This window comes from Chenopodium album, chromosome 4 (genome assembly GCF_948465745.1).
Source record: "Chenopodium album chromosome 4, dcCheAlbu1.1, whole genome shotgun sequence".
In the NCBI taxonomy this organism is placed as follows: domain Eukaryota; kingdom Viridiplantae; phylum Streptophyta; class Magnoliopsida; order Caryophyllales; family Amaranthaceae; genus Chenopodium; species Chenopodium album.
The window spans coordinates 79,033,867-79,057,287 of NC_137837.1; the positions used below are offsets into that span (position 1 = coordinate 79,033,867).

A 23,421-nucleotide genomic window follows, 5' to 3' on the forward strand; every position below is an offset into this window, starting at 1 on the left:
GGGAACGTTAAACTCCAAAGCAACCTATTTTACAGAAACCAGTGCTTCCATTCGCGGGTGATTAATCCCAACAGAATATACGACACGAAGCCACAAATTCTGCTTAAAAATGGTTCGATTTCAATTTTTCTGTAACAAATTTCAATTTAGGTTTCAACAATTTTCAATTTTTCAATCTTAATTTTCTTATGCTAATTACTACTTAAATTTCTGATTCACATTAAATACATAATTTGTTAGGTTAAAGATTATGCTTTAATTCAAGTAATTTTGACATTATGCAATTTTTTTTTTAAATGCTGATAGAATTTTGCTTAATTTGAACTTCAATTTAGTACAGCAGTATTGAATTATTATTATTCTGTGATTCAATACTTTAAATTGTGGATATTGATGTTATACATATGAAAGTTAGAGTGGAATTGCATATATGCTGATGTTATTTTATTTATTTTTGGGGTAAAATATAATGCAGTTTATTTGAATTAATGTTTGGTTGATCATATCAAATTAATAGCAGAATTCTTAGAGTTGAGGTGAGATATGGCCGGCCAGCGGATATTGTGCAAGTGTAATGCGTCCCTGTCGTTTAACTCGCCCATACCGGACTCGGTCTGCCTTTGAAAAGGATTCATTCATGTTTTTTGTCATCCTATTCATGTTTCTTGTTGTACATTGTCTTCTCCTTGGTAAGATCCTTTTTTCTTTTGGTACTTTTCTGTTCTTTTGAATCCAGTTTATTACAATGACTTCTAGTTATATATTGTTTTTGGTATCAAAGTTCATGATTAACGTTAATTACTAAGTGCATGCTTGATATGGATTTGTGGAGTATTATTTGCTATATTTACCCTTTTTTCGATTTAGTTTCCAGTCTTGTCAAATTACATTGTCAACGTGACTAGTAATTTGGAATAGAGGGGGTATATCTGAATTAAAGTTCAATTGTTTCATTTATACAACATAGTTTTATTGACTGTGTTTCTGTATTATCTGACCAAGAATCTCAAATAGTTGGAAAAAGAAATTAAAGTGGAAAAGAGGAATTTGTATGATATAATGATGAACTAGATTTATTTCTTCATGTTCCTATGGCGTTCTTTTGAGCTTTCACTCTGTTGATGATGCTTTTCTACAAGATTTTATCAGGGAACAAAGTAAATTGCCTCCGTAAATGTTATTAATAATTGATAATGAAAAAATGGTAAAAGTGTATCACAAAGCTGATACCATGTTATTTAAGGAATTAGGGACATATATGAAACTGAATTGAACTTCCAATATTGTGCTGGATATTTAGGAATTCTGCTAGCTGAAAGCCTGTAAGGTTGTCCAAATGGAGAATCAAAACAACTTAAAGAAACCCCTGCTATCAGAATCAGTTGATCCTTCCTCATGCCATCAGAAGGATGTAGCAAAGAAGAAGAAGAAACTTCATCGGTCTAGAAGTGCTCCTCTCATCGTGTCCCTCCCTGGAGATTTTCCAACTGTTGATCACGAGCCTGATCTCTCACCTGAATCCCTCTTTAAGAGACTCCATCCTAGCTTTAAAAAAATAACTATGTACTTGTCTTTTTACCTTCTTACTGGTGGTGTTTGTTTTTATATAGTAAGAGATCAGGTAAGTGGTAAAAAGACTAGTAATAGCATCATTGATTCTCTTTACTTTTGTATGGTTACCATGACTACAGTCGGATATGGTGATTTAGTCCCTCAAAGTGCCCTCGCTAAAGTCCTTGCTTGTGCTTTTGTCTTCTTGGGGATGGCTTTGGTAGGGTTAGTTCTTAGCCATGGGGCAGATTATCTCGTTGAGAAGCAACAGGCATTGCTCATTAGAGCATTGCAAATGCGCAAAAGATTTCAACCAAGTGACGTTATGAAGGAGATTGAATCAGGGAAAGTTCGATATAAGTGTGTTGTGGTTGCACTAATCCTTTTTGTACTTATCGTCAGTGGGATTGTTTTCCTGATTTTTGTAGAGAAGTTAGATACTCTGGATGCTCTTTACTGTGTTTGTGTTACAATGACATCCTTGGGTTATGGAGATTTTAGCTTTTCAACAGAAGGAGGTCGTGCTTTTGCAGTTTTGTGGATATTAATGAGCACTATTTGCTTGGGGCAATTCTTCCTCTATCTTGCTGAGCTTAACACAGAAAGTAGGCAAAATGCCCTTATCAAGTGGGTTCTTACTCGACGTGTGACTATTGTAGATCTAGAGGCTGCTGATATGGACAACGATGGAGTTGTAGAGTAAGTGTTAAATATAGCATTTTTACATTTTTACGTTTCAGAGGAATAATAGCTGCACATAATGTAATTTATTGCCTTATTTTTTCTGAACTAAAAATTTCCCTTTCCATTCCAATAATGTAATTTTTTTTTGGATGTTTGAATAGATGTCACTTTTTTAAATGGCAAAAAGAATAATTAAGTTTAACTGGATATCCTAAAAGAACCTCATTACACAAATTAAATCAGGTTAGTTCAGCTCTTACAATTTACTTTTTCTGAATGGATGTAACTAAATCTATGATACTACGTAATACATAGTACTACCAGATGAATTTAAGTGATGGATTAATAGTGTTAAAGTCCAACTAATCATGTAAAAGATGTATTTTGGTGTAATGATGGGATCAATTAAGGCTTTTATATGATTATATGATTGATTTTGATGTCATGAAATCAAACCTTGAATTATAAACTGGTGCACAATCACCTTACTACTTATTACTGAGTATAAACTCTTCGTTTTTTTTTTTTTTTTTTCTTCAAAATAGAATCATAGCTCCTTGTAGCTTATTACTACATTATTTAACCTTGCAGTGCTGCTGAATTTGTATTGTATAAGCTGAAGGAGATGGGGAAGATTACACAGAATGATCTATCACTTGTAATGAAAGGTTTTGAAGAACTAGATGTTGATCAGTCGGGAACTTTGTCGGTGTATGATTTGCAACAATTAGCTTCATAACCTACGTCCATAGTGATCACCAAAGCAGTGCAATAAAGAGAATTGTGGATGAGTAGAGCTATGAGAAAGGATTGTGATTTTTAGTATTTCTTGTGTGGCATGATTTTGTAAGTGTGCATGTATATGCCTGTTTTTCATCTTTTGACTTGTTGGTTGTTTGGGTATGGCACTACTCACTACTTTCATACGTAACAATCCTCTCTTAACAACGATGGGTATGTAGTGAACATCATTGAAAACTTTTTGCCATCTTGTAAACGAGATTGAAAATATATTGATATACAATCACTTGTACATTTATCAGTGTGGGTATTACTTGGTAGATTCAGGTAGGAATACAATATGATGTCACCAAATAAAATATAGAGTTCATGTATCTTTCTGTTTTAAAATAAGAATAGTAGTCTATTTAGCATAGCTGTAGTTTGTAGACATGAAAAATTAAATAATAAGGTGACCATTAAAGTATTGATTATTCAAGCAATTAATAAATTATCATAGCTGTACACATGAATATTAAATAATGGGGAGCATGATTATTTATTCAAGCAAGCAGTAAGTGCTTATTTCAGCAGGGAATATGGTTTTTTTTTTTTCCTCTTCCCTGTAATTTTTTTTCTTTGCATCATGTACCAGGAAATCCAACCAGTTCAGATATATGATCTCATTGGACACAGGCCCAATATTACTGGGTAAGAATTTTTTTATACCCTATTTCTGTTTCCTTTTATGGACTGGTGTTTCTATTTTTGTTTCTTGATTCTCTTTTGCCCTTAAGTTTCTTAGTACGTAGCAAATGCTTCATACTTTGTGCATGATACTTGTGGATTCTATTATGTTTGTTGATTGTACCCTTTTAAATACCGATATATGGTGTTAGACTTGAATTTAGCGAGCCAGTGGTTGGTTGGACTTTTTTTTCTTTTTGTTTACACTATAGATCATAATTTTTTTTTGGAAGAGAAGGGAGAAGGTTAGAGGAAGTGTAACGAGGATTATTTTATGAATCTCCCTAGAGTTGTCAATAATTCCAATATCAGGTAGCAAAAAAAAGCTTGTGGTATCTATGGTTATGTTGCTATATGATGCTTTGGATTGGTGTGGTGATACATGCTTCATGATGTTTTTTTTAAAAAATTGTGATGGTATGCGGAATACAAGTATGTTTTATGGTGTTCTAAAAATTGTTGTGATTTTATACTGGATGTTTGTGGTGGTTTGGGGTGTGTAAACAACTAAATATATAAACTATATATGTTTGGTTCATATCAATAATTGATTCGTTTTTGCATGAGATGCTACAAACTAAGAATAGGGAGTGGAATTTTATCAATCTTACTATACCTTAAGCTACGAACTTGAAGTGAAATAACTATAATGATAAAGCCATATCTCACATGTGGGAACAAGAGTCCAGTCTCAAGTTCTTTTTGTCAAAACATAAACCTACATATGCCAAGAACAACAAACAAATATACCTGTGAGATTTTTCCCATTTGAGATTGAGATGGTCATCCCTCAACAATTAATCCATATTGTGTAAAACTTATTATACTAGCTTTTAGAGGAAAATTTTGAAACAAAACTCTGAGCTTTCAATAGTCTGTAGGTTATTTGCTGATTATGCTAGATTTGTGAATACTTGCAAATGGAGAATCAAAAGAACCTGAACAAACCACTATTGGAAGAATCCATAGATCTTTCATGTCAATTAATCAGCCCTCCAATGGTGCAATTTAGACTTCGCCGGTTTAGAAGTGCTCCACCCATAGCAGCCCTCCTCTCTGGAGATAATCTAACTGCTTGTCACAAGCCTGGTCCTACTCCCAAAGTTATCTGTTAGAGACTCCGTCCAAGCTGTAATCGAATCACTATCTTTGTGACTATTTACCTTCTGTTGGTGCATTTTCCTTTTACATAATAAGATATCAATTTAGTGGTACAAAGACTACTAATGACATAGTAGATGCTCTCTACTTTTGTATGGTTACCTTGACTACAGTTGGATATGGTGACTTGGTCCTGCAAAGTTCCCTTGCTAAGCTCCTCATTTGTGCATTCGTCTTCTGGGGGATGGCTTTGGTAGGGTTAGGGTTGGTTTTCACTTGAGGTGCAAATTATCTTGCTGAGAAGAAAGAATTATTGCTTGTGAGGATATTGCAAATGCGCAAACAACTTATTCGCACAGGTGATATTATGAAGGATATCATGGAAACAAGCAAAGTTTGACAAAATTGCACTGTGGTTGTTCTAGCCCTTGTTTTACTTATGATGTGCGGGACTGTATGTTTCTTGATGCTGGTTGAGAAGTTGGAAGCTGTTGATGCCTTTTATTGTGTTTGTGCTACAATCATGTCCTTGGGATTTGGAGATTATGGCTTTTCTACTGAGGCAGGCCGTATTTTTGCAATTATGTGGATTTTGACAACCAGTGTATGGTTGGGGATATTCTTCCTTCATCTCGCTGAGCTTTGTACTGAAAGGAGGCAAAATGCCCTAGTTAGGTGGGTTCTTACTCGGTGTGCATCTATTGTAGATCTTGGGAGTTGAGGCTGCTTCTACTGACATTGATGGAGGTGTAGAGTAAGTACAATGAGTCAAGAATGATGATATCTAATGCTTTCTCATAAGATAATAATGTATCCTCATTTCTTACCTTTGGTTTCAATCTAATTATTTTTTATATAATACCACATTCTTTTACTTGCAGAGTTGCTGAATTTGTATATACAAGCTGAAGGTCATGGGGAAAATAACTCAAAATGATATATCAGTTGTAATGAAAGAATTCAAAGATCTAGATTCCGATCAGTCTTGAAGTTGGTTATCGGTGTATGATTTGGAACTGTCATTTAGCGAGATAACCTGCACCAAAGAGATCACCAGATCAGTGAGGATTTGACGATGAAGAGGGAAGATAGTGGACTGAATTTTGTATATATTTATGTTTAGCGAGCTAAGGATTGCACTTTGTGTAACATTGCTCCCCCATTTGATGCTCAGCTCCTGCAAGAAATTGATCATGCATATTCCTCATCATGAAAATTTTGTTAAGAAAAAATGATTGATATAATTAAAGTATGGAGCTGAAGAAAGTTACCATATGCTCGGGACAAAATTTAGTTGTTCTTGGCAAGTATGATTGAAATTTGGCATTTAAAGCAGATTTGTGATGGATTGAATAAATTGTAGTGATTGTGCTTATCTTATATAAAGAGTTAAACTCTGTTAAATGTGCTGGTTGTTGGAGTTACTGGGGCGAGGGTGATTACCGTTTGTGCATGACAGCATATGTAGACAAAGTAATGCTAAATGAAATTAATTTCTTAACCACCGATTTGCTATCTAAATCAATTTAAATAAGTTCGGATAACTTAAGTAAATATAGGCATATATTGTAGCACTTAAAAAAAAAAGTGAGTGTTTTGCAAGGCAAGTGTACATTTATCTTGAAATTATCTAAAGTCACCCCGAATAATCACCTACTAATAAATTTGCTCCCTTTACAATTTCGTAAGAACCCCTTCAAATCAGGTTGAATCGGGTCACGTCGGATGAGTTTTTTACGCTTCTACTTAAACATGCTGAATCAGTTTCTACTTTTTCGGTAGCATGTGGTGTCCAATTTGCTAAAGCGGCCCACTAGCACCACTTCCTAGTTTCCAGCTTAATTGGCCTTTTATTTAGACAGTTTACACTTGGCCTGCTCTTGATTTGGATCTCCAATTTCTCATTTCTTCAGTAGTTATCTTCCTTGTAATTTTCTCTCTTGCCAAACTGCAGGAAATCAAAGTTTTGATCTTCAGTTTGGAAATTACCCAGTTTTACTTTGTAAGTAATTTAAAACCCCATTTTAATTACTTTGTTTGTTTGTCTTTTCCCTGATTAACCCATCTTCCTGAGTAGTATAATTGCTTGTTACTCTATGATTTTTACTCAATTATGTTAATTTTCTTGATGAATTCTAATTGCCCATTAAATTGTGTTAATTATAAGTTACTGAGGCATTTTTGGGACTTTTGTATTATTGTTGTTTCTACTGTATTTTGCTTACTTCATTTTCCCTTCATCTTTAGAAATTCTTCATGTTTGGACGATGAATGTCTCATAAAAAATTTGAAATGCGAAAGAACTTTTAGACGAAACAAGAACAACCCATTAATTGGCATGAATTGGGAAAGTTAAGCTGTAATTACTCTTACTAGGAATAACCCATTTGTGCAATCACATTATTTGTAGACTATGTGAATTGGCTATGGTGGGACTGTGATGATATATGTGTGTGGAGTGTGGTGGTAATGTGGTATACATGATGATTTTTCGGGGTTATATACTATAAAGCGAGGCGGTAATGGTATTAAGTGGCTCTTGGTGGAAGGTGGTGGTGGTGGGTTAATGGCATTAGGATTGCAGAGTTGTTAAGAGTGGTTTATTCATAACTTTATACCCTGGGAGGAATTCTCTTCATATCCCCAACCTCCTAGGTGGGTTTTGTGGGCTCGTGGCACTATGTTTGCAATGGTATAATAGTAGCAGTAGTCGTCTCCATTTGGTACACTGTACTCATGTTAGTCCATTATGCAATTTATGCCATGCTTCACTGTGTAGGAAAGGGATAAGAAATTGTATACTTTTGATCAACGATGATCAGTGATTCATACCAAGCAGATTTCTATTAAAAAGATTAAAATAGCTAGGCCTCATTATCTAGAAATCTAGAATAGAGTAGTAGAAGGCATTTTTTTTTTCAATTAGAACTTCAACTGGCTTCATTCTTTTTACTTGAAGATCATCATGGTACAATTAATTTCTTATCTCTAGACAAATTTCATGATAGTAAATGTGTTTGGCTCCAATTGTTATCGAAATTTGCTACTGAGGTATCCTGATTCACTTGTATCCTAAGTTAAGAAATATATCTTGATGTAACTTTATTTTTAACAAGAAAGTCTTTTATGATATTATGAAGGTTGGAATTTGAAACTCAACAGTCAAGGGTACTGTGTAGCTGTAGAATATCAGATACCCTCCTAATGGCTTACATTTTTTTCCCAAAGTCAAGCAAATAATATGCAAACAACGTGTTTAGTTTTTTAGCAATTTGTTGAATTAAATGACGAAGGCATTGCTTGGGAGGAGGTCGATTTAGACAAAATAATAGATGGTTAAATATGTGCTGAATCAAATTCTAAACTGCATCTTGCTGACTTGAGGAGATTATTGAATTTTCTAATGTGTAGAGCTTGCCACAGGTACTAGCCCATTGTGGTAATCGATTTGTCAAATTTGTGTGTTAGTTGTGAATCTTGCATATACCTAGGAAAAATAAAGTTCCTTCATTGTGATTAAAAAAATTCCTTTCATGATAAGAGCTAAAACAGTTGCTCTGGTAAATCAGGGGAATAAATGCCGTCACTAATTCCGAAAAATATGTTTGTACATAGTGATGATAAGATATCATTAATACTCTCTGTGTAAATCCTTGTTTGTGTTTACATGATGAGACTATTTTTCTCTCTGGAGGAGAATATGAATTCCTAAACTTCTGGAGTTTTGTAGGTGATAACTGAAAAATAACAACTATTGGTGTGACATGGTCTGATGGCCAATAATAATGACTTAAAGGAGTCCCTAATATCAAAACCCTCAAATCGAAAGGATGCAGTCAAAAAGAGAAGGTTTCGCCGGGTAAAGAGTGCACCTCTCACTGAGCTTATTCCTGGAGAAGTAGATGGCAGCACGGCTTCTGCTAGAACATCTGAATCCGTATTTGGGAGTCTGCATCCTAGTTTGATAGGAGTTGCTGCATATTTGTTCATTTACCTGGTTGTTGGCGTCATTTGCTTTTACGAAGTCAGACATCACATCAGTGGTCAAAAAACTAATGACGTAGTTGATGCTTTTTATCTCACCATTGTCACCATGACTACAGTCGGATATGGGGACCTGGTCCCACAGAGTGTCTCTGGAAAGCTCCTTGCTTGTGCCTTTGTCTTCATAGGCATGGCTTTGGTTAGATTGGTTCTTAGTAGAGGAGCAGATTATCTAGTTGAAAGCAGGAGGCATTGATGGTTAAAGCTTTGCATATGAGACAAAAACTCGGTCCAAGCGATATTATGAAGGAAATTGAAACAAACAAATCTAGATACAAATTCATCTTGTCTTTAATATTTCTCTTGATACTCATCATGATTGGAACACTCTTCTTGACATTTGTTGAGAAGTTGGATATTGTAGACACGTTTTATTGTGTTTGCTGTACCATCACTACCCTGGGTTATGGTGATCGCAGTTTCTCTACTGAGGGAGGTCGTTTATTTGCAGTTGTGTGGATTCTGACAAGCACAATATGCTTAGCTCAGTTTTTCCTCTATCTTACTGAGATAAACACTGAAAAGAGACAAAAGTACCTTGTGCAGTACTGCAGTGTGTTCTTACTCGACATATGACCAATGTGGATCTTGAGGCTGCTGATATCGATGATGATGGAGTTGTTAAGTAAGTGAAAGTTATGCATCTTAGTATCTTACCTTCTTTATTAGCCCTTATCTGAACAAATTTTTACTCCTCTTAATATATGTGAACTTTTGGCCTAATCTTGACTTATTAGATCTTAAGAATTAACTCTAGTAGCCTATATCACTATATCAGAACTTATAACCACTTCTTGAACCTTTTCTGAACCCCTTGGCCTTATTTGGAGTTTTGTGTCCTTAATTTATATATGTATAAGTGGTATGAACAAAGCCTTGGTACATTCTCTCCTTGAATTGCATAATTTTCTGTTGCTGAAGTAAACTTTATGATTTAAGGCTATGTTTGGATAGCAAAAAATGGAAGGAAAGGAAGGGAAGGGAAAGGGAGGGAGACAAAGTTCCTTGTTTGGATAATATGTTGGGGGAGGGAAGGGGAGGGGGAGGGAGGGATCCATTTTTCCTCCTCCTTTAATAAAGACCATCCCTTCAAAATTGGAGAGATTTGGAGGGAAAATGGAGCTCATCATTTCCTCCACTTTCCCTTCCTTCCCCTTCCTCCTATTTCCCTCCCTTTCATTTCCCTTCTAATTTGTTATCCAAACATAGCATAATTGTTAGTGATGATGATGGAGCTTTAATTAAAAATGAAATATCATGTTTCTTTGTACAATTTCTCCTTTTTTTTTTTTTTTATTTTTTTTTTTTTTTTTTTAGGATTTATATACTTTTGGTTCCTCACAAGCTTGCTCGAACTATACAAGAGAAAGTAAAGTATTTCCAGCATTAAGTAAATTATGTGCTTATGTTAACTTTGTTCTGTATTCTGAATTCTTTCAGTGCTGCTGAATTTGTTCTATATAAGCTCAAAGAGTTGGGAAAAATCACTCAGGACAATATATCTCTTATGATGGAAGAATTTGAAGAATTGGATGTTGATCAATCAGGAACTTTATCCTTGTCTGATTTAGCACTAGCTCAATCATCTCCACAAACAAAAGGATCAACTTCTGATTAGGGGAGACCTTGTTGATAAGGCATTTTTGAAAACATTTGAGACTTTATTTGTATATATATATGAATATTCAAGATCACATCAACTATGTTGTAAGTGGCTCGATTTCTGAGCTCTCTGGTTTCACTTATTCCGCAATCTCCTGCCCATGCTTTAACCACAGTTCTGATTCTCATATTTTTATTGAAGATAGTAATCTTACAGTTATTTCTTATGGCGGATATCAAGGCTATCTTGGATTCTTTCAGTTATTCTACTTCGACTTATTAAGATATTGATCTGTTTTTAGATAGTACATTTTCTTTTTTTTTTCTCCTTAATAGTTTATGTCACGGTCTTGTGAGAAAACATACCTAAACTCCTCCATGTATATTACCTCAAAAAAAAATTACTCTTGCCTAACCTTTTTGAATGAATGTTCAGCAACAACTGCAAAAACTGATCTTTGTTTACTCTTTGCCTAACCTTTTTGAAATGAATGTTCAACAAGAAGTAAAAAACTGATCTTTGTTTAGTTATTATCAATATAATTACACAAACCTATGAGATAAGATATTTGAAAAAAAAAAATCCAAGGCACCTTCACGAAAAGCATTTAGCAATAGTTATTAAATAAAAATACATGTGCCGAAAAAAAAAAAAAAACAACAAATTAAAAATAAAAAAAATAAAAAAAAAAAAAAAAAAAATCCAAGGCACCTTCACGAAAAGCATTTAGCAATAGTTATTAAATAAAAATACATGTTTCGAAAATAAAAAAATACAACAAATTAGAACAACATGTAGGTAAAGATAAATAGATGATTTGCTAAAAAAATAAATGATAACTTGCGGGCTGCCATGGACCAAGGTGATCATAATACTTTAATCGAACAGGTGACTGAGGCTTTTGGTAAATTATTCAATGTGTTCTCAACTGATATCTGATTTGGAGTTCGATACTGTGATAAGCATATGACTATTTCCTCCAAAACTAATGCATGTCTCAAGAGAAACTGGATCATTCCTACTTCCCGTCCTAATCCATAGTATTCCTTTATCACTACTCTTTTGAGTCGATACCTGCAACATAAAGGGATTTCATGATCTGTACTAAAAAATTCTTGTTCCAACTCCAGTTCTTCTTTCCTATACGAACAGTGTTTGACACTGCGACCATACGTAGAGTGTTCGGCACTGTAATACATAGTGAGTCCCTGCAAAGTGAACAACAATAATAATCAAAATTTAAAATTTGTAAAAAAAAAAAAAACTTAGATTTACAAAATTGCCCACATGTGATCAATTCCATGAACGTATAGTGATACTAAAACCAAGGTTGTTGGTGTAGTGGTGATTTGGACAACATTTAATAGGAGGTAAAATTTGTTATATACACCCTGGTGTACCCCAACTAACTTAAGGGTTGATTTTGCTCTTTATTTAATAATAAAATAAAAAACAATCATCAAAATAAAAACATCTCAAATACTCATGGGTGTACAGTACACCCGGGTGTATATAACAACCTCCCAAAGTTAAAACCCGTGTTCCATCTCCCGCAACAACAATTGGGATAAGACTGGAACCTAACCACCCATAACTAATCCTCGAATCTGGATTAATCCAAAGGATAAACCAAGTGGAACACTCAAAAAATAAAATAAAATAATGATACTAAAATCACACAACCACCTCTGTAAAAACAAGCGTTTCTAAGACAGGTGAGCAGTTGAGAAGGGGCAACAACAGTTTATTCCAGTAATTATCAGTACCGCCGCCACCCAGCTCTAGATGTTTCAGATTAGGAAACACAGGCAGTTGATCCTTTAAGACTTTTTCATCAACATAGTCGAACTCCTACAACCACAATTGGTAAATTTCATAATTCATAATGTACAGAAAAAAGGATAATGCAGCTTAAAACAAAATTAGAGTTTAAGACATACCAGCAATATAAGTCTGCACAACGATAAATGTTGAGCATAAGATAAGGGTCTAATGAGGCTAAGCATTACCTCAATCATTACACTTTCATCAAATTTTAAGAGACTTTCGATCTGCAAAACTGCTTTAACAAGACAATGCATTGCTGGGATTGAGTAACGTTCAGCAAAATTATCACGGTATTCAAGGTACTCCAAATTGGGAGTATTGATAAGAATAAAGTCACTGTTATCTTCTTGAAAATCAGGCCATTTAAGCATTCTTAAACACAATCTTCGAAGGGATGTCGATGTTATAGCTGTGATGTTGACATGGTTGGTAAAGGGTTCGAATGTAAGGTCTTCAAGTACAGGACAACTTGAAACTAGCCTCGGCAGAAAGCCATCCTCAGAAATGAAAGGCGCAGACAAGAGAAGCAGTTTCAAGTTTGGAAGACAATAAGATGGCATGGTAAAAACTTGATCAAGACCAAGATTGACCTCGAGCTTCAACACCTCCAACGTTTCACATGTGAAAATAGCTGGGGGCAGCTGAGAATCACCTGGTTCCCTCAACAGAATACGGAGGTCAAGCTCCCTAAGGCCACAAAGATTCAATGGATAAGAGATCCACGCATAAAGTCCCGGAGATTTCAAGTGAGGGCGACAACCTTGCTTACACCCAATAGCAGTGCAACCATAAAAGTAGGTTGTATGAAAGTCCGCACTGTTAACATGAAGTCTAAACTTGGTGAGATACTGAGATTGATGTGCTTGGAGTATAGTATCGACAAAGCTCACGAAAGTGGGGAAGCGTTCAATTGCATAGGGATGTTCCAAACAAAGAGATATAGGTGAAATATCCAAGTCAAGGCTCGTAATCAAAGGGAAAACACGCCTCAATCTCCTAGACAAGACAGAAGTAGCGGCGGCATCCTTGGTGGGAAGCAAAGAAAGGATCCGAATTAACAATTCATCAGGCAGACTGGTGAGCCTATCTACCAACACTTGACTAACGTTGTGATTTTGAACATCACATACACTAGTATAAGTTGCAGTACATGGTTTCAAGCTCCAATCCATACACCAAGCGATTCCTGCTCTAGATAAATAAATAATTAATAAGAGAATTCAGTTAAAACACAGATATAGCAAGACTGCCACCAATGCCTTCTCTAAATTCTGATCAAATTGACTGAAATCTAGGATGATTCATGTAGATGCACCACAATGTAGATGCATCCGTACCACAACCGATACCAAAAGGTCGAAGCTAGCAAGAATTGTATAGCCGGGACCCAAAAGGCACTGCCTTTTGGAATTGACAGCTTGTAATACAGGAACGGGAATGTCGAACGAGCAAGAAGCCTATATAGGAACGCAAAGATTTTATAAGCAAATATACAACCAAGCTTTGACAACTAGTAAAAACGTTCAGGGGCGGTTCGGTACCCAAGACCTCGGATTGAATCCCATCTATATGACTACAAAGCTAAGACAACACATAAACCCAACTGGCAGTAGATTAAACAATAATTCCAGAAAGGATCAACAAATTTCTTAGATAAGTGAAAGAATTCGATTGTTATTTAGCAATACCCAAACAAATTTATAAATAAACCATCAAATTATAACATAAAATTAACCCGAAAAAAATTCAGAAAAACTAATCAAAAACAGTACTAAAACAAACACCTTTTACAGGTTTCAACAGACATAATTAACACAAACAGGCAAGAATCATGGAAACAAAGATGGACCCATTAAAGCAAAATTGATATTCTTAAAAGGGTTAGAATTATGAATTAATTACAACTAATAAAACTGAAGAAATTGATTAAAAGGGAAATTCAGAAAAAGATAAAGTGCAGATTCATTTTAAAAATATCAAACTCCATCCTAACATTAATTATAGGGTTCTACAACCAAATTTAACTCAAATTAAATTCTTCTCGCTTAAGAATATATATGAATAGAACAAATTCTAACCTTAGAATAATCAAATTACAACCAATATATAGTTCAATAATCAATCCACCTTAGAAGAACCCTAAATTGAATTAAAGTGAGGATTAACACTAGATTGTGAAATTGATATCCGATGATTGTTTTTCTTCCAAAAAAACATCTTACCTCAAAAGCTGCTTCAATGGGGGGTGGGGGGTGGGGGGAAGGGAGAAATCTGACAAGCCGCTTTAACAGTATGCTAGATTCAACAATAGAGAGAGAGAATTTTTTTTTTTTTGACGGGGAAGAGAACTTTCTTTCTCATAAAAAAGAAAATAAAATAAAATAAAACAACTTTTCTTCAGTCAATTAGTATTATATACTCCTGGAGTACAATGGATCATGATACTCCTTACATATATGTTTGAGTTATTTTGCGTACACTTTTTGTTATTTTGCTTAAATGTTGTGTTATTTACTTATTTTGTTACAACAATATGTTATTTACTTATTTACTTCAACCTCCATTCATGCTATTTTTAATTTACAAAATAACAAGTACTTATTTATAAATAACATGTATATAAATTGAAATAATAATAAGTTTTACATCAAAATAACATTAGCAGCTTTGAGTTTAGAGAGAATCGAACACTTCAAGAGGTACTAAATTTCTTGACATGAACACATTTGAACCCTTAAATGGCTTCAAATCAATTAATTTCTAAGAAACCCAGAAAATTGGAAGAAGAAAAGAGGAGAGAGAAAGTGTCTTTGATTTAGAATTGGAGTAGTGAGAGGAAGAGAGAGAGTGAGAGGTTGATTTTTGGGAAACCCGAAAAATTGGATGAAGAAGGGAAGAGAATGTGTGTGATTTTGAGTTGGAGTAGCTGAGAGAGGAAGAGAGAGTATGGGAGGAAGATGACTGAGAAAAAAGGCAAAATAACATACATTTATTTAAAAATAACATATATATATATATATATATAAATTGAAATAATAAGAAGTTCATATCAAAATAACATGAATTTATAAAATCTGGAGTACCATGTGCACGGTACTCCAGGAGTAAGATAGAAATTGCGTTCTTCAGTATATTTGTGGGTATTGCTTAGCGTCTTGTCAATCTATATAAAGGATGTTATGATTTATATATAGAGAGAGAGCAAAGAAAGTATTTTACTATCTGTAATATTATTGCACTACAGATGAAAATGAGAAAATGGGGTGAATTTGCAAATGCATTTCACTGTGTATTTATAGTAGAAACATGCTACTACTACTAGATATACATTAGTCATACATATAGGTTACTAGGTTTGGAAAATATTGGCTATGCGTTTAATGGTGTTGTCTAAAAGATCAATAATTGTGTGGCATTCACACAATGACACAAGTTACTTCATAACACTTCCCCTTAAATGCCCACACAAAACTGAGTAAATGTTGTCTAATTAAAATCTTGCTAGGGAAAAGAAAAACAAGATTCTATTATATGTTGTAGTGTACTGCCTCATTAAAAACCTTGTCAAGAAAAACCCATTGGGATAAAAACCTGATCTAAGGGAAAGAGAGTGCAGTGCATATAATGCTCCCCCTGATTTTAACATAGTTTATGAAGACGACGCATCCCAATCTTGTGGACCAACCGCTCAACACTCTTCGAAGGTAGGGACTTTGTAAACAAGTCTGCAAGATTATCAGATGATTGGATCTGTTGAACATTTATCTTCCCTTCCTTCTGCAAAATGTGTGTAAAGAACGGTTTTGGGGATATATGTTTAGTCCTATCACCTTTGATATATCCTTCAGTTACTTGTGCGATACATGCAGTATTGTCTTCTTAAATGATGGTTGGATTTTTAGTTACTTCTTTCATCCCACATTCTTCTTGGATATTGCCGATCATTGACCTTAGCCATACACACTCTCGTCCTGCTTCATAAAGGGCAATCAACTCAGCATGATTTGATGATTTCGCAGTCAAGGTTTGCTTTGTTGATTTTCAAGAAATTGCAGTTCCACCATAGGTGAACAAATATCCAGTTTGTGACTTGGCATTTTGTGGGTCTGATAAATATCCAGCATCTGCATATCCGATGAGGGTGACATCCTGCCTTGATTGATAAAACAAACCAAGATCTTTCGTTCCTTGTAGATATCGCAGTAAGTGTTTTACTCCTTTCCGGTGTCTCTTCGTTGGTGCGTTGCTAAACCTTGCTAACAAATTCACAGAAAAAGCTATGTCTGGTCTAGTATTGTTGGCTAGATAGATTAGAGCCCCAATTGCACTTAGATATGGTACTTCAGGACCAAGGACATCCTCGTTTTTTTCTCGAGGTCTAAATGGATCATATTTCATATTCAAAGACCGAACAATCATCGGGGTATTTGTTGGGGTCGCTTTGTCCATGAAAAAACGTTTTAACACTCTTTCAGTGTAGTTAGACTGATGGACAAAAATACCATTATTTAAGTGCTTAATTTGCAATCCAAGACAAAATTTAGTTTGTCTAAGGTCTTTCATCTCAAATTCTTTCATCAAGTATTTTGCAGTTCTTTCAAGTTCATTTGGAGTTCCAATGATATTTAAGTCATCAACATAAACTGCAACAATTGCAAATCCTGATTGTGATCTCTTAATGAAAACACAAGGACTGATTTGATTATTCTTGAACCCTTCATTCATAAGGTATTCACTAAGACGATTATACCACATCCTTCCAGACTGTTTCAATCCATAAAGTGACCTTTTTAATTTTATGGAAAGCAAATGTCTAGGCTTGTGATTGTCTGGTAATTTTAGTCTATCTAGGACTTTCATATAAATGTCTGTATCGAGTGACCCATATAAATATGCGGTCACTACATCCATCAATCGCATCTTTAGTCCTTCTGAGACTGTCAAGCTTACCAGAAATCTTAACGTAGTTGCATCAACTACGGGAGAATATGTCTCCTCATAATCAATCCCTGGAATTTGAGAAAAACCTTGGGCTACAATTAAGTCTTGTCTTGTATCTAAAAATTTCATTTTTCTCATTTCGTTTTCTCACAAATACCCATTTGTATCCAACTGGCTTTACCCCTTCTGGTGTAAGGGTTATTTTGCCAAATACTTCTCATTTTTCGAGTGACTTTAACTCTGTCTGCATTGCCTCTTTCCATTTTGTCCAATCATGCCTGCAACGATATTCTTCCACTGTTCTTGGTTCACTATCATTTTTGTCAGATGCCATTTCAATTATAATGGAATATGCAAATATTTCATTTACGATAACATCATTTAATTTCTATTTCAATAATTCCTGGTAGAAACAAAATTTATTGAAGTTTCATTGTTATCGATGTCATGGTCATCTTGTTCATCCCCTTTTGGATTATCATCTTTTTCTTTATTCTCATATGTATCTTGTCTTTCTTGATCTTCCGTAAGGGGAATGTTGTTGATCTCATCGGGTCTTTTTAGTTTTCTTGGTTTAGAGTCTTTTGAACCAAGTGGTCTTCCACGCTTTCGACGTGCTAGAGATTCATTTTCAGTGATCTTATCACCAGATGGAATTTCGATTCGTGCAGGTGCATTTTCATCTGGAATATGTGATTTTGTCACTTTCTTTGCATCTATAAATGCATCAAGCAGCTGATTTGCAATGCTTTGTAAATGAACAATTTTCTAAACTTCTTGTTCACACATATTTGTTCGTGGATCAAACATTGACAATTGTGTTGCATTCCAAATGATTTCTATTTCTTTCTTTTGTGGGTCCATTTTCTCTCCCCCTAAGGCTGGGAATACTGTCTCATTGAAATGACAGTCGGCAAATCTAGCCGTAAATAAATCGCCGGTCATTGGTTCAAGATATTTAATTATGGAGGGTGATTCAAACCCAACATAAATTCCCAGCCTTCTTTGTGGACCAATCTTTGTTCTTTGGCGTGGAGCAATAGGAACATACACCGCACAACCAAAAAAATTTAGGTGTGAGACATTAGGTTCTCGACCAAAAACTAATTGTAGTGGTGAGAACTTATGATAAGCAGTTGGTCTCAATCTAATTAGAGTTGCCGCATGTATTATGGCATGACCCCGAGCAGATGATGGAAATTTTGATCTCATCAATAATGGCCTTGCAATCATTTGTAGTCTCTTAATTAATGACTCAGCTAGTCCATTTTGTGTATGAACATGAGCTACTGGATGTTCTACAACAATTCCAATCGACATACAATAATCATTAAATGTTTGGGATGTAAATTCCCCAGCATTGTCAAACCTTATTCTTTTTATTGTATGATCTGGGAATTGTGCCCTTAATTTAATAATTTGAGCAAGAAGTTTTGCAAAAGCAACATTTCTACTGGACAAAAGACTTACATGTGACCATCGAGTTAAGGCATCAATTAATACCATAAAATATCGGAATGGTCCACATGCAGGATTCATTGGTCCACAAATGTCTCCTTGAATCCTCTCTAAAAATGTTGGAGATTCAGTAGCAATTTTGTTCATAGATGACCTTATTATTAATTTGCCAAGTGAACATGCAGAGCATGTTAATTCATCTGATCGAGGGATTTTAACATTCCTAATTGAATGTCCTACTAAATTTGCTATAATCTTGTGCATCATTCATGTACCAGGATGACCCAAACGATCATACCATAAAGTTAGCAGATTCTTATTATCTAACTTCTGGTTAGATATCGAATTTATATCAACTGGTCGTATATCTATATGATATAGCCCTGAAGAATATGCTGGCCATTTCTCATACACATGTTTCTTGCCATGTTTTTCTGCCGTGAGGCATAAATATTCCTTTTGATCCACTATCATTGTTTCTAAATGAAAATCATTTTGACGCACATCTGTAAAGCTTATAAGATTTCTTCGAGATTTACTCGAATATAAAGCGTCATTAATGATTAATTTTGTTCCATTTGGGAGTATTATGCAACCTTTTCCAGAACCTTCTATTAGCTTGGCTACCCAGAAATGGTATTAACATTTGCTTCAAACAATTTTAACTTTGAAAAATATTTTCTATCCTTCAGAATAGTGTGTGTTGTTCCACTGTCCAAAAGGCATTGAAATTTGGAACCAACTTCGGGCAGATCCATATCTTCATAAAATAATAAGTATAAGATTAGTTTAAGATAATTAAACTGGACTTACTTTATTAATGATGAAAATTAAAAGTACATAACTTGAACATGAAAAACATAAAAGATAAGTGCATAAAGAAAACATAATACATATCATAGTAATTGATGAATTATCTAAACAAGATTATTCTCTCCAAAGATGAATTCAACACCAGCTTCAACATTGTCTATGAGGAAATCAGACACATCAAGGCTAGTTCCAGGTAAAGATGGCAGTGAGTCGGGTTAAATGGGAGACCCGCCCCATCCCCGCCCAAGTGGGGCGGGGATGGAGGGAGGTATGTCGGGTGATGGGGCGGGGATGGGTATAAAATGTGTGCCCGCCATGGGTGATGGGGCGGGTATGGATTTTACCCATATCCGCCCCGCCCCGTACCCACCTTATACCCACACCATATTTCTTTTACAAGTGTTGAGAATTTATGAAACTTGATATCCCCTAATACCCAATAAGCTTGAATAGTGAAAGTCTCAATTTTCTTAACCTAATTTGATACAATCGTCATTAATATGATACAATAGAGCATCATGGCAAAGGGTTTGGGACGATTTTGGGGCGGGTATGAGGTGAGTATGAATACCCAAGTGGGTGATGGGGCGGGGATGGATCCTATCTTATACCCGGTGGGGCGGGTATGGATGTGGATATTGTACCCACCACGGGTGGTGGGGCAGGGATGGGTATAAGATTTTTAGGCGGGTATGGGTATGGAGGTACCATCATCCGCATCCGACACGCCCCATTGTCATCCCTAGTTCCAGGGACATTTTCTTCATTAACATAATTTGCTTCGGCATGTTTTTCTTTCCCTTTAATGGAAGCCTGGTAAAGTTCTACCAAATGTTTGGTCGTACGACAATTACGTCCCCAATGTCCAGTCATGCCACATCTATAACATGTGTCTTTTCCTTTTGTGGTGGCTTGATTTTTGTTTCCTTGTTGATGCCCCCTTTGAGTGTTGTTTCTAGGGGGGAAATGGCCTCTACCACGGCCATGACCACGTCCACGGCCTCGTCCGCGGAAATTTCCACGACCTTTGCCACGGTTATTATATTTTCCACGTTCACCTCTATGAGCAACATTAGTCTCGGGTGGATTTGAGCTTTCTACAACATTTGTTTCATTGAATGCTTGAGACCTAGTTGGTCTTAGGTTGTGATTCTTCAACAGGAGATCATTATTCTTTTCAGCAACCAATAATGTAGAAATAAGCTCTGAATATTTTTCAAAGCCTCTTTCACGGTATTGCTGTTGCAATACAATGTTATTAGCATGGAATGTAGAAAGTGTTTTCTCTATCATTTGCACTTCAGTGACTGGTTGATCACAATATCTCAATATTGATACAATTTTATATAGTGATAAATTATAATCACTAACAGATTTAAAGTCCTGAAATCTCAGGTTTGTCCACTCAACTGTGCTGAAGGGAGTAGTACCCTTTTGTGGTGGTCATATCTTCCTTTCAGACTATCCCATAGTTCTTTGGGATTTTCCACCATCAAATACTCAGTTTTTAAACTGTTATGTAAATGATGCCTTAAGAGAACTATAGCTTTTGCTTTCTCTTGATTAGTAGGAACTTTAACTTGAGCAGGGGCATCTTTTTCGTTTCCTGGGATGGTAATTACTTTGATTGTATGTTCCAATCCCTGAGCCTTTAAATTCATTTGGGCATCAACTGTCCATTCAAGATAATTATGTCCGGACAAGTCTAATACGTTTAATTGTCTTTTCATCAAGTCTCCCATTTTTAACTACAATCAAATAGATAATTATTATAAAGTCAATCGAGTAAGTGATAATTAAAGTAATCAAATTATAATCATAATAATAAGCCATTTTAAAACATATTTTGCTTCTCCCCCTTGGGTTATTATTATGATTTACATAAAGTTAAGCTAAAATAAAACATGATAATTACGTTAATTAAACAATAACAACAATAATAACAATAATAATGATAATAGTAACAATAACAATAAATACTACTACTATTACAACATCACCGACGACGACGACTAGGGGTGAGCATGGATCGGATATCCGATCCGAAACCCAGTTTCGGATCGGATATCCGTATCCGAAAATTCCCATATTTGATATCCGTATCCGATCCGAAACTTTTCGGATATCCGATATCCGGATATTCGAAAATTTCGGATCGGATAACTCGGATATCCAATATCCGACCTATTTAATGGCTTTTTTTTTCGCTGAATGAAAATTAATACGGAGTACTACTGTTTCAAAAAATAATAATAATAATAATACTACATCAATTCGCTAAAAAAAAATTAATTCATTGCTACTTGAATCAGAAGAAGATTAAATAGACTAGAACTTAAAAAATATCCAACAAATAATTTTCGCAAATTACAAACAAAGAAATTTTATACAAACCCAAGTACAAAACAAAGAAATTTGACACAAATCTGTAAACTAATTGCCACAAAAAAACAAAACAAAGAAATTTTAATTGTTATTGAGAAGAAAAGCCATTGTTGGTGTTGCGGGTTCGAAGCTCGAGCTAGCGATAGATGCATATGGTTGTAGTTGTTGTTGCGGTTGTTGATGGACGGTGGTTGGAGGAGGGTGTTGCGAGGACCGTTGGTGAACCAGTCGTAAGCCGTGAGAATCGAAGGAGGAAGCCGTTCAGGTGGTGCGGTGGGGTTGCATATAATGAAGGAGGAGATTAGAGCATGAAAGAGAAGAGAGAAGAGAGAGAAGATATTGAGAGGAGGATGAAGGGGACGGTGAGTGGGTGAGGATGACAGAGAGGAGAGAGGAGAGAGAGAGAGGGGGGCAGTTGGTTAGGATTTAGGAGTTTTATTTGAGGGTTAGGGTTAGCAGGTTTAGTTATTTGGGCCTTTGGGGGAATTTGGGCCTTAGGTGTATTTAAGGTTTGCTACTTTGCTGGTTTGGGGTATTTTCCGGATATCGGATCATTTCGGATATCCGAAATCCAAAATTTCGATATCCGATATCCGATCTAATATCCAAAATTTTTGGATCGGTTATCCTAAATTTTCGGATCGGATGCGGATCGGATTTTCGGATAATCAGATAGTTTTGCTCAACCCTAACGACGACGACGACGACAACAACAACAATAATAATAATATTAATGACATACATTAATGATAAGACAAAAGGAACATTTATTATAACAAAATGCACTTATAATCTACCTAGAAGACAAAAAAAAAAACTTGAACTACTACGGAGATTACATGCATTAATTCCCTTTGTCGAAAAATCGAGCGCTACTTATGTAAAATGATGAAAATCATCATTGCCATTAATAAAACTAGTAGGGCCATAATTAAAACTAAGTATAGCTTTAATTTTCTTAAATCTTCTTCAAAGGTAAAGGGGTGTGGAGGTTGTCGGTTGTCGATCGGCGGGAAACATGGTGTGGTGGCCGGGAATGAGTGAATGAGGGAGGAAGAGAAAATAATTTGAGTAAAAGTGGGGAGGGGATAAGGATTGTATGGTGAAATAAGGGGGGTGTAATCTGCTTTTATAGGGGGTAAATTATCCATTTCAGCTTTACACAACTGTAAAAATATCATATAATGTTCTAGTAGACTGGTAAAATAATTGTAATCAAACTATTAATATTTACAATCGTAAATAAGTATCACACTGGGATGCAAGCCGTAGTGGTCCGAGAACCCTAATCTATTCGTGAGGTCAAGGGTTCAAAAACTGAAAGAAACATAAAAGGTGTGTAATCTAAAATAAAATAAATATAAAGGCTGCATCATATTTTTTTTTCATTTTAGTAATTATGCACAAGTATGTAAGTATGAACATGATTTGTGTGACCATGAAAATTACTCTATTAACATGCATGCAACAAATATTTCCACATGTAGAACTAATTATATATTACTTTCTATAACCATGCATGAGAATAACCAAACTAAATATCATAA

General features: G+C 35.2%; 2 protein-coding genes and 2 pseudogenes across 6 annotated transcripts; 3 read left to right on the forward strand and 1 right to left on the reverse strand.

Moving 5' to 3' along the window:
- Positions 1-6,055, forward strand: LOC145629456 (two-pore potassium channel 1-like). 3 transcript variants are annotated; one of them, XM_081682062.1, is made up of 7 exons: positions 1-112; positions 521-689; positions 1,377-2,250; positions 2,827-3,081; positions 3,611-3,666; positions 4,977-5,557; positions 5,685-6,055. In XM_081682062.1, the coding sequence occupies exons 2-4, from the start codon at positions 575-577 to the stop codon at positions 2,972-2,974; spliced, it is 1,137 nt and encodes a 378-aa protein (XP_081538188.1). In that variant the 5' UTR covers positions 1-112; positions 521-574; the 3' UTR covers positions 2,975-3,081; positions 3,611-3,666; positions 4,977-5,557; positions 5,685-6,055. The 3 variants fall into 3 exon arrangements, with proteins under 3 accessions (XP_081538188.1, XP_081538190.1, XP_081538189.1); XM_081682064.1 differs by lacking the exons at positions 3,611-3,666; positions 4,977-5,557; positions 5,685-6,055 and adding an exon at positions 2,397-2,478 and having other exon boundaries at positions 2,827-2,934; XM_081682063.1 differs by lacking the exon at positions 1-112 and having other exon boundaries at positions 556-689; positions 1,301-2,250; positions 2,827-5,557.
- On the forward strand, positions 4,623-5,561 carry LOC145628302 (two-pore potassium channel 1 pseudogene; annotated as a pseudogene).
- Positions 6,056-6,671: 616 nt separating the features above from the next.
- LOC145629458 (two-pore potassium channel 1-like) lies at positions 6,672-10,675 on the forward strand (annotated as a pseudogene). Its single transcript, XR_014111679.1, has 3 exons — positions 6,672-6,805; positions 8,534-9,472; positions 10,288-10,675. The product of XR_014111679.1 is annotated as a two-pore potassium channel 1-like (transcript).
- Positions 10,676-11,162: 487 nt separating this feature from the next.
- On the reverse strand, positions 11,163-14,164 carry LOC145629457 (F-box/LRR-repeat protein At4g14103-like). Of its 2 annotated transcripts, none has more exons than XM_081682066.1 (3): positions 12,460-14,164; positions 12,137-12,301; positions 11,163-11,658 (listed from the first exon to the last, which is right to left on the reverse strand). In XM_081682066.1, the coding sequence occupies exons 1-3, from the start codon at positions 13,447-13,449 to the stop codon at positions 11,317-11,319; spliced, it is 1,497 nt and encodes a 498-aa protein (XP_081538192.1). In that variant the 5' UTR covers positions 13,450-14,164; the 3' UTR covers positions 11,163-11,316. The 2 variants fall into 2 exon arrangements, with proteins under 2 accessions (XP_081538192.1, XP_081538191.1); XM_081682065.1 differs by having other exon boundaries at positions 12,391-14,160.
- Positions 14,165-23,421: the final 9,257 nt, after the last annotated feature.

Coding starts and splice junctions, on each gene's coding strand:
- LOC145629457 (XM_081682065.1), bottom strand. CDS start 13,449: ATGGATTGGAGCTTGAAACCATGTACTGCAACTTATACTAGTGTATGT. Junction 12,302..12,390: donor TGTGCAGACTTATATTGCTG/GTATGTCTTAAA, acceptor TTGTGGTTGTAG/GAGTTCGACTATGTTGATGA. Junction 11,659..12,136: donor AAACGCTTGTTTTTACAGAG/GTGGTTGTGTGA, acceptor TTCACTTTGCAG/GGACTCACTATGTATTACAG.
- LOC145629456 (XM_081682062.1), top strand. CDS start 575: ATGCGTCCCTGTCGTTTAACTCGCCCATACCGGACTCGGTCTGCCTTT. Junction 690..1,376: donor TGTACATTGTCTTCTCCTTG/GTAAGATCCTTT, acceptor CCCTGCTATCAG/AATCAGTTGATCCTTCCTCA. Junction 2,251..2,826: donor GACAACGATGGAGTTGTAGA/GTAAGTGTTAAA, acceptor TTAACCTTGCAG/TGCTGCTGAATTTGTATTGT.